The sequence below is a fragment of the Rhinopithecus bieti genome, unplaced genomic scaffold (assembly GCF_001698545.2).
Source record: "Rhinopithecus bieti isolate Rb0 unplaced genomic scaffold, ASM169854v2 scaffold_905, whole genome shotgun sequence".
Taxonomy (NCBI): domain Eukaryota; kingdom Metazoa; phylum Chordata; class Mammalia; order Primates; family Cercopithecidae; genus Rhinopithecus; species Rhinopithecus bieti.
Window position 1 is genome coordinate 801,041 of NW_016803348.1, and position 17,754 is coordinate 818,794.

At 37.3% G+C, this 17,754-nt stretch overlaps 2 protein-coding genes across 2 annotated transcripts in view; one reads left to right on the plus strand and one right to left on the minus strand.

Annotated features, from left to right (window-relative positions):
• The window catches only part of SLC4A4 (solute carrier family 4 member 4), a 350,025-nt gene that overhangs the window by 135,648 nt on the left and 196,623 nt on the right, over window positions 1-17,754 (minus strand). The window contains exon 8 of the mRNA XM_017879095.1: window positions 3,702-3,859. Within this exon, the coding sequence (XP_017734584.1) occupies window positions 3,702-3,859 (158 nt within the window). The remainder of the gene's footprint in view (window positions 1-3,701; window positions 3,860-17,754) is intronic.
• Window positions 6,523-10,049, plus strand: LOC108533895 (L-lactate dehydrogenase A-like 6B). The gene is given in 3 exon segments (XM_017878922.1): window positions 6,523-7,368; window positions 7,371-7,426; window positions 9,837-10,049. Coding segments are annotated over 3 exon segments (1,002 nt in total). The 5' UTR covers window positions 6,523-6,635.

The following is a 17,754-nucleotide window of genomic DNA, read 5'->3' on the forward strand; positions in this document are numbered from 1 at the left end:
CAAGTTCTTTTTACTCACTCATAAATAGAAATAAGTCAGAGTTACAATTTTTAACACCATCTAGTTATCTGAAGAATCTTCATGAGGCCCTTTTCTACTTTTCTGAGCTTTTTCATATAGTTAATTATGCCTGCGGAGGATGCCTCCAGCATTCTCCACGACAAAAGGAAATATTAACCAAATAATCTGTGTCCAGAACCAATGGCCTATACTCACATTCACAAAATAATTATAGGCAGAAACGGAGCATCATATGAGAAAAGGAGCTGGCCTTCCTAAACCACTTGATGTTTTCGGAAAAAATGTGCATCCCCCTCTTTCCTGATACATCACAGCTATTTCTAGCATAAACTCAGCATGTACCAATCCTTTATATCCTTCTCTCAAAACAACAGTGAATTCAATAACCCATTATTCATCTTTATCAGCTTTGGAAAATGTGGCTAAACTGTGGCTTCCATAATGGATTCATGAGGACCACAAACCCACCATACCCAACTGCATTACATGCGGTAAATATTAATAGCAGCTAGCAATTAAACTAGTGGATATGACAAAATTGAACTAGCAGGACCTCCATCCCAATCCCTTTAAGTGTTCTTAATGGTTTTGACAATTAATCACAAACTACTTCTTTTACATAAATAATTATTTGTAACATATATATATGTTACAAATATATATGTAACATATATATTATTATTATATATATAATCTTACAGTGCCACTAAGAAGGTAAACATTCTAAATTTTTAAGTCTGGAGCTTACTTAACAACCAATTGCCTTACATGTGTAAATCAAGATCAGAAAAGCACAAACTAGGGTTTTTATTCTTCTTTCTAAGAGAACCCTAAAACATTTTGTTCCAATCCTTTCTAGAATCTCCCTAGGCTCTCCCTAAAACTCTTGCCTCAGATTCAGAAATCTATTTAAAGTTCTATTCCCAGCACTGATGCTGAATCTTCCCTTTGCCTTCATCTCTCAATTGTAAAATGGTATAAGAACATACATCCCCTATATAGCTCAAAAATATGAATGAGGCTGGGTGCAGTGGCTCACACCTGTAATCCCAGCACTTTGGGAGGCTGAGGCGGGTGGATAACTTGAGGTCAGGAGTTTGAGAACAGCCTGGCCAACATGGTGAAACCCCGTCTCTACAAAAATACAAAAATTAGCTGGGTGTGGTGGCATGCGCCTGTAAACCCAGCTGCTCAGGAGGTTGAGGCAGGAGAATTGCTTGAACCAGGGAGGCGGGAGTTGCAGTGAGCTGAGATCACACCACTGCACTCCAGCCTGGGCGACAGAGCAAGACTCCATCCCACCCCCCCCCACAAAAAAAAAATATATATATAGAGAGAGAGAGAGAGAGAGAGAAAGAGAGAGCGAAAGTAGTGGCCTCTGTGGACGACATAAGATGACAGCAAGCAAAGTGCCTGTAAGATACTATGAAAATCATAAACATATCCTATCAAGTCACCAAAGATCAAAGAACAGGGTTTGTTTCCTTTCACATGAAAGCCAAGAGGGGCCCTTACATATATAGACATCTACCCAGTTGATAGTCATCCAGCTGTAAGTGGAGGCTAAAACAGATCAAGCAAGTAACGGAGTAAATAGTGAAATTGGTGAACTCTACACAAGAAATGAGAGCTGCTAGAGTCATATTTCCTAGAAGGTGCATGGTGGTAATGCTGTTTATTAGCAATAGTAATAATCATTAATAATGGCAGCATAACTGTCCTACACCTTTAAAAGGAAAAATGACCACAAAAAGATATGTGCAAACAGATTTTTCAGGTTTCCTTTCAGTACAATACAGTAGCAAGCACATGAAAACACATCACGAAATGTAGATGCAGTCCTTCATAATGCCTACCACATTCCTTGTGGGATTTCCTTTATTGGATTTCACAGGATGCAGACACTGTAAATGGCCCCACATTACCTACACAAAAAAAACTAACGAGACTCCCTACTTAGTGATTATGGCTTGTACCAGTTTAGAGGACAGCAAATGAATGAAACTATTTCCTGGAAAAATGTTAACATACAAGGATATATTGTTCAGATTACTGCCCCGAAATAGTTATATAATATTACTGAATTACATTGACTTGAATTGCCTGGCTCCTTTTGCTAATTTAAGTGACGCTGTATTTTACCTCTACACTAGCCCTACCATCCAGTATAAAAGAAAAAAGTCAGTGAGCAGACAGAAGTCAACGATAAGCAGAACACAAAAATGGTCATGATTTGCTACTCAATGCATGCATATTTTGTTAAATAAAAGCCTTTTAAAATATTTTTTATTGGTACCTTCTGAAGAAAATGGTAATAAAAGGAAAAGCCAAGAGCAATTTTCTTTAACACTTCTCGGCATGTTTTTTTCTTTCAACCCCTAGTAAAGTTAGTCCAGAGAGACATAAATAAAGCCACAGGGGCACAGAGCTGGACTTCAGCCATTATCTGAGTCAGCTGTTCACCAGGTGACTGCACAGATAGAACCACAAGGCTCTGCTGGAATGTTTTCAAGCAAAAAGCTATGTTACAGAAAACACAAATCATCATAATCCTATTAAGTGAATAAGCTATGATCATCTCTTTTCTACTGCTATTTGTCCAGTAACAGCCCTATGTATCATTCTTATTTTAAGTGTCTAAGAAATATATAAATGGGTTAAAAAAAATACCTGTATGATGTGGAAGAATGGCCTGCAATCTATGAATTGAGAGGCCTAGAGAAAATTTTCTCTTAATTTTCCTCCTAACCAGGCTCTAAAGAAATCTTGAGCCTCTTTACACTGTTGGTTAATCATGCTCAGACCATCTGAGCTGAGGAGGAGCCATGTTTCACTGAGGAGGATTCATAGCCCTTCCTGCTCACATGAGGAAATCTAAAGGAAATTCACCTGTCCTTGCCCTGGAACTCACAGAAAACAACTCCCCCACCCCTAAACCACAAAAAAGTCCTACTCATGACAATTTTCTGTCAATCTAAAGACTACAAGTTTTCTTTAAACTGTCTGCAGCACAAATTTAAGTGAAACATTAACTTCTAGTCAACTGATTGCACTCCCAAGTCAAGCTTCATAACTCTGTGGAGCTCAGTTTCAGAGGCAGATGAAGAGGATGACTTCTCAGGTACTATGCAGTGAAATGAGTACGTGATTATGATAATATTAACATATTTCACTTTAAAATAAAAATTTGTGACAAAACATAATAGTGAAGTACGCAGATTTAAGTATACGGCTTGATGATTTTACCATATATATATGTGTGTGTATAAACCTACTACCAATTATCTCATAAAACAGAGTAAATGAAAGCAACTATGACCTCTGAACCATTTACTAACTGTATGACCTCGGACAAATTACTTAAACTCGTAGACCTTTCTTCACCTATAAAAACCAGATAACTACAGTTTGCCCCTTAAACCATTATTGTTAAGGATTAAGTAGAATAATCCATAAGAAGAACCTAGTACATTGCCCAATAAACTATTATAATTGCTATTATTATTATTATATAAGTGCCAAGAAATTTGATAGTATAAAAGTCAGTCATTATTTAAAGTTAAACCTCTCCAATGTGTTTGCACTAAATATTTCTTCATTCTATTGATTCTCCAGCCTGAGTGGGAGCAGACAATCCTATGAGCACATTGTAGAGCCCAGCAGGTAGGAGAGCAGCTTACCTTGTGGGCACAGGAACTTCAGTCAGGGCACCCAGCATGACAGCCTGCTGTAGCCTAACAAAGGCAATGAAAGGAGTATCCAAAAAGTCAACCTCCCCAACAAGCACGTTGGAAGCTTCTGCATCACGTGGCAATTTTTTCATGAACTTATTCTTCAGCTGCATGAGAAGAACCAAGGAAACACAATTTAGTTTCAGAGAAGGGAACAAAAAGAGCCTTCCCATGTATCACTCACAGGAAATTCCTTTTTACAAATTTACATGCAACATGTTCTAGCTAGCCACTTTTATATTATGTTTAAACATTCTATTATAGTAAACATTTATCTGTACCTTGGATTCAAAAATATTGAGGGAATAATCACATGGTTTACATATAAAACAATGTATCATACAACTCCATTCATTTACATATTCATTCACTCAACGAAAACTTGCTGAAAATCTACTATAAGCCAGGCAATGCTATAAGCCTTAGGGAAACAGGGGTGGATAGACTAATTACATGCCCTCCTAGACTCATATAACCACAGGGGAAAAATAAAATATAAAGTGCTGATAAATACTAAGAAAAAAAATAAAACAAGTAAAAAAGGTACTATTTTAGACAGAGTGATGGGGAAGGCCTCTGAAGAAATACATTTGACATTGGAGTAAAGATACAAGCTATGCAAAAATCATAGGAAAGAACATTCTAGGCCAAAAGAATGGAAAATGCAAAGACTTTGTGACAAGAAGCTGCTTGGCAGTTACAGGAAAAGTAAGAAGCCCAGTGTGATGGAAACTGAAAGAGCAAAGGAGAGAAAACAGCAGGCAAAGAAGTTGCATAGGTAAGGGGTGAACCCGACTGTAGGACCCAATAGGCCACAATAAGGAGCTTTGGAAGTTTTAGGCAGGAATTACCTACCAAAAGCCCAAGGAAAAAGACGGTGCAGGAAGACATAAATTTGGGAGACATCACCATGTAAATAGTATTTGGTACCATAAGACAGGCTGGCACAATCCTGGGTGTGAGTGTAGACAGAGCAGAGGGGTGAGAGATAAGTCCTGGGTCACCCTAACTTTTATAGGAATAGGAGAAGATATAGGCAGAGAACACTGAAAAAGGAGAACAAAACCAGGACTTCAACAGGAGCCAGGTGAAGAAACAGCTCAATAAGGAGAGTGAATCAGTTAAATCACAGGCTGCTGAAGGTTCAGGTAAGATGGCAGCTAAGAAATGGACCAATAAATTTGGCAAGATGGAGGTGCTGGAGAATTTTTTTTTTTTTTTTTTATTGAGACGAGTCTTGCTCTGTCTCCCAGGTTGGAGTGCAGTGGCGTAATGGCGCGATCTCGGCTCTCTGCAACCTCTGCTTCCTGGGTTCAAGTGATTCTTCTGCCTCAGCCTCCCGAGTAGCTGGGACTACAGGCACATGCCACCATGCCTGGCTAATTTTTTGTATTTTTAGTAGAGACGGAGTTTCACCATATTGGCCAGAATGGTCTCGAACTCCTGACCTCGGGATCCACCTGCCTCAGCCTCCCAAAGTGCTGGGATTACAGGCGTGAGCCACTGCGCCCGGCTGAGGATCTTGACAGGAGCAATTACAGTGGACACCAGAGAGTAAAGATAATTGTTTTGAGAAATGTTGCTACCAAGAAAAGCTGAGAAATGAGGAAGCTAGGGGAGGAGGGAATAAAATAGATTTCTTTCTTTCTTTCTTTCTTTTTTGAGATAGAACTATTATATTTACAAATAGAATGCATCTTGATACCAAATATTAAACAACTGGCTGAGAAGTGAAAAGATTTCATCAAATGTCTTAGTTGGGATAATATAAATAGGTAAACACATATTAAGACTTGCCAACTTAAAGAAAATGTAGTTTAAAAAGTTGTAAGGCAAAATTTCAGTATATTAGAGAAATACCATTTTAATTCATGGGTTAAGCCTTTTATTTTTCATAGTCCTCACTTTTTAATTATAAAGGAGATGGTGATTGGGGAAAGAGGCAGCCATTAGATTTTGAATAAATGTTACTACAGTTCTAGTAGAGGATTTGAGATTATCTAAACATTACTAGTTATCAGTTGATTCCATTTATCCATGACTATCTTATCTTCAAAAAAGCAGGTAATTGAGGACTTCTAAGCTTTTATTTCTTTAATTTTAATGCATCATTTTCATGAAGAAGGAAAAATCATAAGACTTGGTTTTGTCACTGACTCAATGACATAGTTTGTCAAAGAGTTACAATACTCTTTTTAAAGCTCCATAGACTTTTCACCCTGACTTTCTCACAGGAACCTTGTAAAGTAGTTAGGACAAGTCTTATTATCATATCGTAATACTGACTTTTTAAAAGAAGCTCACATAGTCAAACTTCTTAAAGCCCAAGTGTGGAGTGGAGATTAGAACTCTCATTTCCTTCTCTTTGCATCTATCCTACTTAGTTTCAGCATGTTTGAGCACCATGACAAAAATAACTGCAAAGGTGCAGCGCTTCTCTAGGCAACAAAATACGGCACTTTGAAAGGCAAAGTTAAAATTACTTTTAGCCTTAATGATCACAGTCCACTTTTTCGAAACTGTCTTAATGGTGTAAAAAATACCACATATTTGTAAAACCAAAAACAATATATTAAGAGGCCAGGTCTCTGTGAGCCCTGCACGAGCTGGGAGTGGCCTTGCGCAGCGGCAGTAGCAGAGAGCGAGGGAGCCTTCAAACCTTCACGGTTTCTTCCGCACCTCAAGACTTCTGCCGCTGCTTTCCTCCATCTGCCTCCTTGCGTGAGCTACCGACCGGAGCTGGGCTGCAGGAGTCCTGCCCACCAGCGAGAGAATAGGTGCTGCAGGAGCTCATTTCCTTTGTCGGGAGCTGGCTCAGTGCCCACACAAGGCCACACATGCATCCCACTCGGGGGCGGCTGGGCCTTCACTCCCATTTCCAAGATGGTGACTGCCAAGCGTGAACTTGCTAAGAATTTCACTTTGGAGGGGGCCGCTCATCCCAGTAAGATCTCCATTATAGGAACTAGATCAGTTGGCATGGCCTGTGCTCTCAGCCTCTTATTAAAAGGTTTGGGTGATAAACTTGCCTTTGTGGATGCTGGCGAAGGCAAATTGAAGGGTGAGACAATGGATCTTCAACATGGCAGCCCTTTCATAAAAATGCCAAACATTGTTTCCAGCAAAGCTTACTGTGTCACTGCAAAGTCCAACCTAGTCATTATTACAGCAGGTGTACCAGCAAAAGGAGAAACACGCCTTGATATAGTTCAATGAAATGTGACCATTTTTAAATTACTTATTTCCAGTATTACCCAATACAGTCGCCACCATAAACTGATAGTAGTTTCGAATTTAGTGGATATTGTAACTTATGTATCCTGGAAATTGAGTGCATTTCCCCAAAACCGTGTTATTGGAAGTGGCTGTAATCTGGACACTCCCCGTTTCCGTTTCTTCACTGGGCAAAGGCTTGATATCCACTCTGAAAGCTGTCATAGGTGGATTCTTGGAGAGCATGGAGACCCAAGTGTTCCTGTGTGGAGTGGAGTCAGTATTGCTGGCGTCCCTCTGAAGGATCTGAATTCAGATACAGGAACTGATAAAGATCCTGAACAATGGGGGAAAGTCCACAAAGAAGTGATTACCTGTGGCCATGAGATAGTTAAAACGAAAGGTGTACTAATTGGGCCACTGGCCTATCTGTAGCTGATTTAACAGAAAGTATTTTGAAGAATTTTTTTTTTTTAATAGAAAACAACAACGAACATTTTTTAATAGGCAAACTCATTTCCCATTGAGATGTCTTTCACTGCAGTGGGAAAGAGCAACCACACATAGCCTGGGTTTTAATGACATGACATTGTCAATGGGAAGTTACAAGGAAAAAAAAAGGTGCATTTGATTTATTAGTGAATTCTGGAAGGATTATAGATAACTTGTCAGAATTTATTTCAAATGAGTATTTGTTGAGAATTAATTATCTCTAAGTCATTGAGCAATGAAATGAATCTAGAAGTCCATCAGAGGAATTATCTTTGCATCTCCTAAGTAGTAGCCAGCACTGACTTTGGTCTCTGTTTCATACTGGTCAATAATTCACATTGCATGAGCTGATTAATCTAGTCGATGGTTTTCTATTAGGTTAGGGCAAAATTTTTTTTATACTTTAATTTCTGGGGTACATGTGTAGAACATGTAGGTTTGTTACACAGGTATACACCTGCTATGGTGGTTTGCTGCACCCATTAACCCGTCATCTACGTGAGGTATTTCTTCTCCTAATATTATCCCTCCCATAACCCCCGGTTATCCCTCACAGGCCCCGGTGTGTGATGTTCCCCTCCCTGTGTCCATGTGTTCTCATTGTTCAACTCCCACTTATGAGTGAGAACATGCAGTGCTTGGTTTTCTGTTCTTCTACTTTGCTGAGAATGATGATTTCCAGCTTCATCCATGTCCCTGCAAAGGACATGAACTCATCCTTTTTTTATGGCTGCATAGTATTCCATGGTGTATATGTGCCACATTTTCTTTATCCAGTCTATCATTTATGGGCATTTGGATTGGTTCCCAGTTCTTGCTATTGTGAACAGTGCCGCAATAAACATACATGTGCGTGTGTCTTTATAGGAGATTGATTTATAATCTTTGGGTACATACCCAATAATGGGATTGCTGGGTCAAATGGTATTTCTAGTTCAACGTCCTTGAGGGATCACACACACTGTCCTTCCACAATTGGTTTGAACTAATTTACATTGTCTCCACCAACAGCCGTAAAAGCATTCCTATTTCTTCCACATCCTCTCCAGCACCTGTTTGTTTCTTGACTTTTTAAAGATTGCCATTCTAACACTGGTAGATGGTATCTTATTGTGGTTTTGATTGCATTTCTTAATAGGAACCCCTGATGATGCACTTTTTTTCATGTTTGTTGCCTGCATAGATGCTCTTCTTTTGAGAAGTATCTGTTCATATCCTTTGCCACTTTTTGATGGGGTAGTTTGTTCTTTTCTCTGTAAATTTACAAGTTCTTTTTTTGTAGATTCTGGATAATTAGCCCTTTGATCAGATAGATGTGCAAAAATTTTCCTCCCAATTGATGTTGCTTGCCTGTCTCACTCTGATGATAGTTTCCTCTTTTTGCTGTGCAGAAGTTCTTTAGTTTAAATTAAGATCCCATTTGTCAATTTTGGCCTTTTGTCTGCCATTGCTTTGGTGTTTTAGTCCATGAGTCTTTGCCTATGCTGCTGTACCTGACTAGTATTGCCCCTAGGTTTCCTTCTAGGGTTTTTAATGGTTTTAAGGTCTTATGTTTAAGTCTTAATCCACTCTTAAGTTAATTTTTGTATGAGGTATAAGGAAGGGATCTAGTCTTCAGTTTTCTGCATATGGCAACCCATTTTTCCCAGCACCATCTTATTAAATAGGGATCCCTTTCCCCCATTGCTTGTTTTTGTCAGGTTTGTCAAAGATCATATGGTTGTAGATGTGTGGTGTCATTTCTGAGGCCTCTGTTCTGTTTCATTGGTCTATGTATCTGTTTTGGTACCAGTACCATGCTGTTTTGGTTACTGTAGCCTTGTAGTATAGTTTGAAGTCAGGTAGCATGATGTCTCCAGCTTTGTTCTTTTTGCTTAGGATTGTCTTGACTATGCGGTTCCATATGAAATTTAAAGTAGTTTTTTCCAATTCTGTGAAGAAATTCAATGGTGATTTGGTGGGAATAGCATTGAATCTATAAATTACTTTGGGCAGTATGGCCAAATGATCACAATATTGATTATTCCTATCCATGAGCATGGAATATTTTTCCATTTGCTTATGTCCTCTCTTATTTTGTTGAGCAGTGGTTTGTAGTTCTCCTTGAAGAGGTCCTTCAAATTCCTTGTCAGTTGTATTCCTGGGTATTTTGCTCTCTTTGTAGCAATTGTGAATAAAAGTTCACTCATGATTTGGCTCTCCATTTGTCTATTATTGTTGTATAGGAATGCTTGTGATTTTTGCACATTGATTTTGTCTCCTGAGACTTTGCTCTAGTTGCTTATCAGCCTAAGGAGATTTGGGGCTGAGACGATGGGGTTTTCTAAATATACAATCGTGTCATCTGCAAACAGAGACAATTTGACTTCCTCTTTGAATAATCTTAGGAGGGTGCATCCAGTTTCCACCACAATTAAGGGCCTTTATGGGATAAATGAAGTAATATTCCTTAGCATTCCTTGTACCCTGGGACAGAATAGTATTACAGATCTTATAAAGATCAAGCTGACCCCTGAAGAGGAGGCCCAGTTGAAAAACAGTGCAGAAAGACTTTGGGAATTTAGAAGGAGCTCAAGCTTTAAAATTGTTTAAAGCTACCAGTCTGAAGGGGTTTTTTTGTTGTTTTTTGGTAGCAATCATTTTATTTTAAAATTGTTGTATTAGTTTTATACTTTTTACCTGAAAAAAATTTCAAAAGTACCTGCAAAATAGAGTATGTAATAACAAATTCCTGTGTATCAATCACTCAACTTTATCAGATCTTACCCTTATGTCATGTTTGTTTCAATCTTCATTTTTGAAGAAAAAACATCCCACAACTACAATTGAGTACATCCCAACTCCATTTCCTTCACTTTTTCCCTAGGGTTCTAAAACCAGTGTTTATAATTCTTATGTAAAATGTATTATACATGTGTATGGGCATACACATGATATAGTATTGTTTCTCAGGCATTTAAGCTCTTTATAAATAGTATTATACTCAATGCATCATTCTTTACCTTGCTTTTTGAATTCAACATTACGCTTTTGAGAGAAATCCACACTGATGAAAGTAGCTCTACTATATTCATTTTAAGGGCTGCATACTACTTCACTGTAACAATATATCACAACTTATACATCCTACTATTTGGCAGTTATAAATATTTCTGCAGTGTTGCAATGAACACCTTATAATATTTTCCTTATGACCTCAATATTTGAGCTTGTTTAATATGTATAACTAAAAGTAGAATTCCTGAGTCTTAGAGAAGTTCCTCCTGGTTCCCAGCTAAAGACTTCATGACTAAAAACACCAAAAGCAATGGCAACAAAGCCAAAATTGACAAGTGGGATCTAATTAAACTAAAGAGAGCTTCTGCACAGCAAAAGAAACTATCATCAGAGTGCACAGACAGCCTACAAAATGGGAGAAATTTTTTGCAATCTATCCATCTGACAAGGGGCTAATATCCAGAATCCACAAGAAATTTAAACAAGTTTACAGATTTCTTTTTTAAATGGGAGATATTTCAGCACTTTTGGGATGTAAGTGAGAATGATCTAGTAGAGACAGATTAATGCTGCAGGAGAGATAGGGGATAAATGCAGAAGCAGTTTAAGCATCTTTAAACTATTGAAAAGAGACAATATCCACATCACAGGTAGAAAAGTTAGCTGCAGATGGGAACACACAGAGTTTATCAATCCTAACCAGGAAAGGCAGACTAGATGGGACTAATGGGGGAGATTGGGAGATTTGGTGGGACGACGATGCAGATTTCTGAGGACTTATTTTTGCAGTTAAATACTAGTGAGCTAATGGTGAGGAGGAGGAAGTTGTGTGGGGTTTTGAGAAAAGAAGGCACAAAGTGGTTTTCTTGGAGAATGAAGGCTGCTTAACACAGTCACTTTGAAAGCTTATCTTATAGGTGTTACTCTGCAGTACAGCTTAATGAAAATATTTCAACAATTATGGAAGAATGGAGATAAGAATTTTGGAAGACCATTCAAAAGACACAGACCTCTGATATATACTTATCCAATATAAATATCCCTCCCCTCAAATCAAAAGTACCAGTGAACTTAACATTTTATATAATGGATTGTTGTGGAGATGGAAGTGGCAGGCATGACCCCATTTCCCCATTAATAAAAAGGTTATACCAACATTTTCAACTTCCATTTCAGAGTTCTTAATTAGGGAAAATAAGTGGCATGAGAACTAATCCCTAAGCTCCATAACCCTCTGTAGGTTTTTTAAAGATTTTTTTTTAATTTGACACTTCATATAAGAAGAAAGCTGTGAGGCAAAAAAGCAAGGAACTTAGGGCTAAGAATTTAGTGGAAACCAAGAAAAGAAAAAGAAAAAAAAAGCAAAGAGAAGGTATATATATCTTACATGCTACAAACAAAATCACTTCTAAGCAGTAGGAAATTTTCCAAAGTTTCTCCCATTAATCCTTCAAGAAATACTAATATTTAAAAAAAAATTTGTTACATCTTACAGATACGAAAAGCATAGCCATGGGAAGGGTCTAAAAAAAACATCAAGTTGCCAAGACTGTTATTATTACCTAAGGAAGTTGCAATTATAAATTGTCCCCTATAACACAAAGCAGAATGTGGAATATGGCCAAGTGGCCCAAACCCACACGACATAACATTTCTAGAATAATCTTCCTCACTCTCTCCAGAGAGAGTTCCCATTATGAACACAGAACACAAAAGTCTCTAATAATCTCATTTCACTTCCCATTTTCTCCAGCAGACTCCTTGCTCGAGTTAGGCAGCTGACCTGATCATAATCCTCTTCTGTTTTATATACTTACACTCCTACACTTCTTATCAAAAATTGCCTTTTCCTCACGCCTGTCTTTTATAAACAGCCTTTAGAGCTCAGCACACGACTTTCTACTATCTCAGCCCAATTCCTTGGGAACTTCATAAGTGCTCATTTCTGAATCAATTTTTGCCAAAGTGTCTTTTCCCAAGTTTCACAAGGGTAACAGCAGTTTATTCTCCACGGTACCAAACAGTTGCTTTGCATATCATTCAGCTGTAATAAATATTATGAAGGAATGGACTCTGTAGCACTAAAATCAGGCCAAAAGACCATAAAATGCTCAAAGAAATAAGGATTTTAGGGTTCAATCTGGAACCTACTGGCTGGATTTATCACAGCAACTATGTTGCTCACAACACATGCAGATTATCTCACAGTTGACTATATTCTTCCATAAATCATTTTACCAGTACTGCAATCACTATACCCATACTCAAAAATTAGGAGTATATATTTTAAGGCAATAGCTAAGAGAAACCAATAGCTATTCTAAAATAAAAATGTGTGGTGCCTGAACAGCTGCTCTCACATAATTCAGCTGTAATAAATATTATGAAGGAATGGACTCTGTAGCACTAGAAATCAGACCAGAAGACCATAAAATGCCCCCAAAAGTTAGGATTTTAAAGGTTAAATCTGGAACCTACTGCCCACACTCTACCCTCCATGTCCTCCATGGTCTTCTCCATGCCAACACTCTACTCTCTATGTCCTCTTTCAGACACACCAGGCACACTTGCCCCAGGTCCTTCATATCTGCTGTGTCCTCTGAATGGGATGTATGCAGGGCTCCCTCCTTCACTTCCTTCTGACATTTAATTGTTACATTCTCATCAGAGAGGCTTTCCCTGGACACACTAAAATTTCAACTCCCTTCTCCCCACAGATACTTCTACTCTTCTGCTTTATTTTATCTGCCTTGTACTTATTGTAGTCAAACATACTGTTTTCCTTATCATTTTTATTCATTTTATTTGCATGTTGCCTTTTTATTACACTGCAATGTAACCTCCCTGAAGGTAGGAATATTCATTTATTTTGTTCAGTGTTATGTCCCTAGTGCCTAGAAAAGTGCCTGAGGAGCCGAGGAAACAGGTTCAATAAATATTTGTTGAATGATGAGTGATGGCTATTATTTCTGCTCTTCCCAGCAAGCCTTCCTAACTCTCTTCTTAAAGAAGTGGCTTCTACACATCCCACCCAGGCCGCATATGTGGACAAAAGACCTAGATACAGCCAATCTTAGTAAACTCCTCCCCTGACGAGAGTGATTGTTCTACAGGATGGAGGCCAATCACAGGGACCAAATCTTTTGGAAAAATCAATATCTAGAAGTGTAGAAATCAACATGTTCCCTTTCAGCTGAGGTTGTTCCCTATCATGTTGAAAAAGGACAAGACCATCCACACCAGGAAAGAGTGGGGTCAGCACCCAAAATGTAACCAGCAGAGTCAAAAGAGGAAAATGGATGAAGAGAAAGAATGTTGAGTCTCCAGTCTCAGTCAGTGACATCCTGCAGCTTGTCTGTTCTGTGAACTCACCAAGAATTCTTCCCAGTTACATAAGCCACTAAATCTCCTTTTGGGCTTCAATTAACTTGAGGTGCATTTCTGTCTACTGCAGAGCCCAGATACAAAATATATTTGTAGATAAATGTGAGGAACAGCAAGTTAAATGAAATTAAACAACTGTCTATACTACAGATTTTTTTTTTTTTTTTTTTTGAAACTTTTGTAAACCTAGGGAAGGTTTTTTTTCCCTGGGGAAATAAATAAAGCACATTATAATACAGAATCAGAATAGAAAATTCTGCTTTGGACAGAAATTTTCTCATCTTCCATCTAATCCCACTCTCAAGTGTACTTAATGGTCCTCAGACTTTATGGGTGCTTACAATGTTCAAAGCCTGGTAACAGGAAGGCACTGTAGAAAACAGACACCCTGTGATGCTGCAATGAAAAAGGAAACATAAATGTCATATGAAAAGTACACTGTGCAATGGGAGGTCACAAGACACACCAATCACACCTAGTAACAGACTTCAAAAAAGGTTCTTCTCTAAGTCAAAGTTTAAAAATCTCTCCCATAATTTTGGTTTATCAAACACTGATTCACACATTGTCTTTTCCAAGTACAATAATATCTGATAAAGGAAAAGTAATGGCTAAAGTATGAAAACCAATTCTAGGCTTATACAATAAACTGTGAACAATAATAAAGTACTAGAAAAAAATGTAAAGATTAAACAAAAAGGTAAATAGGACCAGGAAATATAAAGAACAATAAAAGAGAAAACAAGAATAGAATATATGGCTTTCATATCAGGTTGAAATCACAATAAATGCATCTGGACTGAATTCCTAAGGTAAAATTGAACATTCCTTTCTTACAGATTGTAACTTGTTTCTTCAAAAAATAACCAGCCTGGACTTTATGCACGGTCAACTACAAGAACACACAGAGTGAAAAAAAAAATTCGTTTAGCCAACGTAGGCTTCAAAGGAGTGAATTTTAAATGGCTACCTTGTGGTACTACAATTATTCAAAAATACTTTGACTAGTTCACTGATTTTGTGACCTTTTTGTCTTCACCAGGCTATTAACACCGGCTCTGTGAATCCAGATGTTACATTCCAGGTTCCTTTCACACTAGCCTGTATTCTTTCTTCCAGAGTATAGTCATGCTATGGTTACTCAGAAGTATATATTTTCCCTTCTGCTATAAATGTTTTATCTTACAATTTTTTTAACCTTTCTTATTTTCTGAGTGGTTTTCTAACAACAACCCAGCTACCACAGTATTAGCATAAGAGGTCACTTAACTTGAGATGACAGTTCTGTGTGATGATGGAAAAGTTATTCATACACAAGTAATATGCATGACACACAGCTATTTTTAAAGTTCAATCTTTCACACTCCACTCAGGTCTTGGATTCTTCTGCCTTCTATGAAGGCAGTTTACATATTTTAGGTTTTCTATATGGGTGGGATAATCATATGATTAATATTATGTCCTCCTAGCTTCCTTAGCATTGCTCTCAGACCTGTAGCATCACCTGTAGGTCCAGGATATTATAGTATTCCTCAGTCACTGGGCAGATATTTAAACTCTACCTCCTTTTCTCTGCCATTTTTCTGCATGTGTTAAAATAACTGCATCAATAATAAAGTGTTATTTATAACCAGGAATACTCACGATTTGTCCTTTAAATCTGATTGACTAGAATGTTATCCTGTAGGCTCTTCAATGTCCTTGCTATAAATGATATTATAACATCATCTAAACTTGAGTATATTTTCTCATTCTTTTTACAAAGCTTACACCCATTGCTGTCTTATTCTATACATTATCTTTTCCCCTCTATGAGAATGATTTTAATCTTCAAATCTGTACCTGTTTTCTATTTACCCTGCCTCATGTCCACATGCTAACATTCACCTGTTTTCCTGGGCAAAGATCTGGTTTCTGGCATTCTTATTGTTCTTTCCTCTCTTCATTTCTTCTTCTTAGCTTATTTTCTCTTCTTCCTGCTAATTTTCTCCTGTCCCCCACCCTTCCATTGTTTTTTGGTATTTTCAGCTCTTATTTTTCAAACAAACTCATGTGGTAAGCTCAAAATCATTCAATGTCACCCAATTCCACGACCTTCCATTGCAGAAGGTATCTGTATCAGTAGTAAAGTAAGATCACCATACCTACCAGTTGGCCCATAACAGTCCCAGTTTACACTATTGTCCTGGTGTAATGACTAATAGTACCTCTTTTCATTCTCAAAAATGTCTTGGTCTAAAAGAAAAACTTTTATGGCCACCTTACAGTTTAATCTCACTGAGACTGGCTTTTAGGTAGTGCTGAAAATAATAGTATTAGAAAATAATTACATACTATAGAACCTTAAGATTCAAGAAACTCAGAAGTGTAAGGGAGAGCCCAGGTCTAACAACATCTTAGTAGGTATTTATGCTCTCTGAGTATGAATTTATTCATTTACCATATGCAAACAACAATATTAACTCTTAAGGTAGAAAAAAGTGTTCTCTCACCTTACCAGGTTTCTGCCTCTGCCTATTTATTCCTCTTCTCTGTATCTCAGGGAATGTGGCCAATTTGATGAATTAAGAGTTTGATAAATTCAATGGGACTTTCTTTCTAATGGGATCATTAAAGTGCCATGAAGACAGGAAGCAAGTTGACTTCTTTCTCTTACAGTAAGACAATTAAATAGAAAAAAAACCAGACTCGACATTTTCATCTATGTGGCTGGTTAGATAAGTTTACTCAGAGTCTGTTTCATAGGCCCAACTATATTTCTCTATCATGGCGGGTATCTCTGAGACTGTGAATCCCAAGATTTAGATTCTGTGCAGATGGTTGTAAGCCTATGTACTTAGTGAACTATATTCAGCTTCCAATCAGCTTAATTCCAGGCTGAATATTAAGGTGACCTGCCCCTAACCCAAATGCCAGCCAAAAGCAAAAGATGTAATCTCCAAAGGAAGATAATATCATCTAGAGTATAAAAATTATCTCTACTATGGATATTTTATATCTGACATTTAATCAGAAGTTGTTAGACATAATAGAAGAGAAGATCAAATGACTGGAATCCCAACAGGGGGGAAAAACACAAATTAGAAATAACCTTAAAGGAGAATTATATACTGTGGTTATCAGACACAGACTTTGAAATAACTTCATATTTTTAAAATATTTATTTCAAAATGGGAATTTAAATGGAATCTATTTTAAAAACAATATACTTGTCCTAGAGATAATATGTATCATTGGCTTGTTAAAGTCAGTATTACTCATAATATGAACACATGACATATCAAAACTTGTGGAATGAAGCTGCAAACATGCATTCAGTAACATTCATGCCCTTAACTGTCAATGTTAAAAAAAAGAAAAGCTAAAGTCTAATGATCTAAATATATTATCTCAAAAAATAAGAAAACGGAACATTAAATTCAAAGAAAGCAGAAGGAAGAAAATAAAAACTAGAGAAGAAATTAATGAATTTAAAAACAAATATATAATACTGCTCAGGTTCTGTTTCATAATTTGAGTGACAATTATATAGGTGTGTTCACATTGTGAAAAATCATCAAGTAAACATGATTTGTGCATCTATCTATGCACACCCAATGTGTGTTTTACTTTAATAAAACCTACTATAATGAATTTCTCAATAAATTGCTATTTCGCTGCAAATATGGCATATATGTAGCACTCCCTTGGCAGGGAATCCTTAAGGGAAATAAAGGACAGTAAAAAACTAAAAATATATTTTACAGCCGTAACTCATACATTAAAGATTTTTATAAAGATTAGAAGTTATAGAAATGTACACACCACACCCAAGCTATGTCTGAGTTGGTATCTTCCCACCTTTAACATCCAATGGTAACCAAACCCTAATATTCCATTACTTTAGATAAATATAATATAACCTTAGCAATTATAT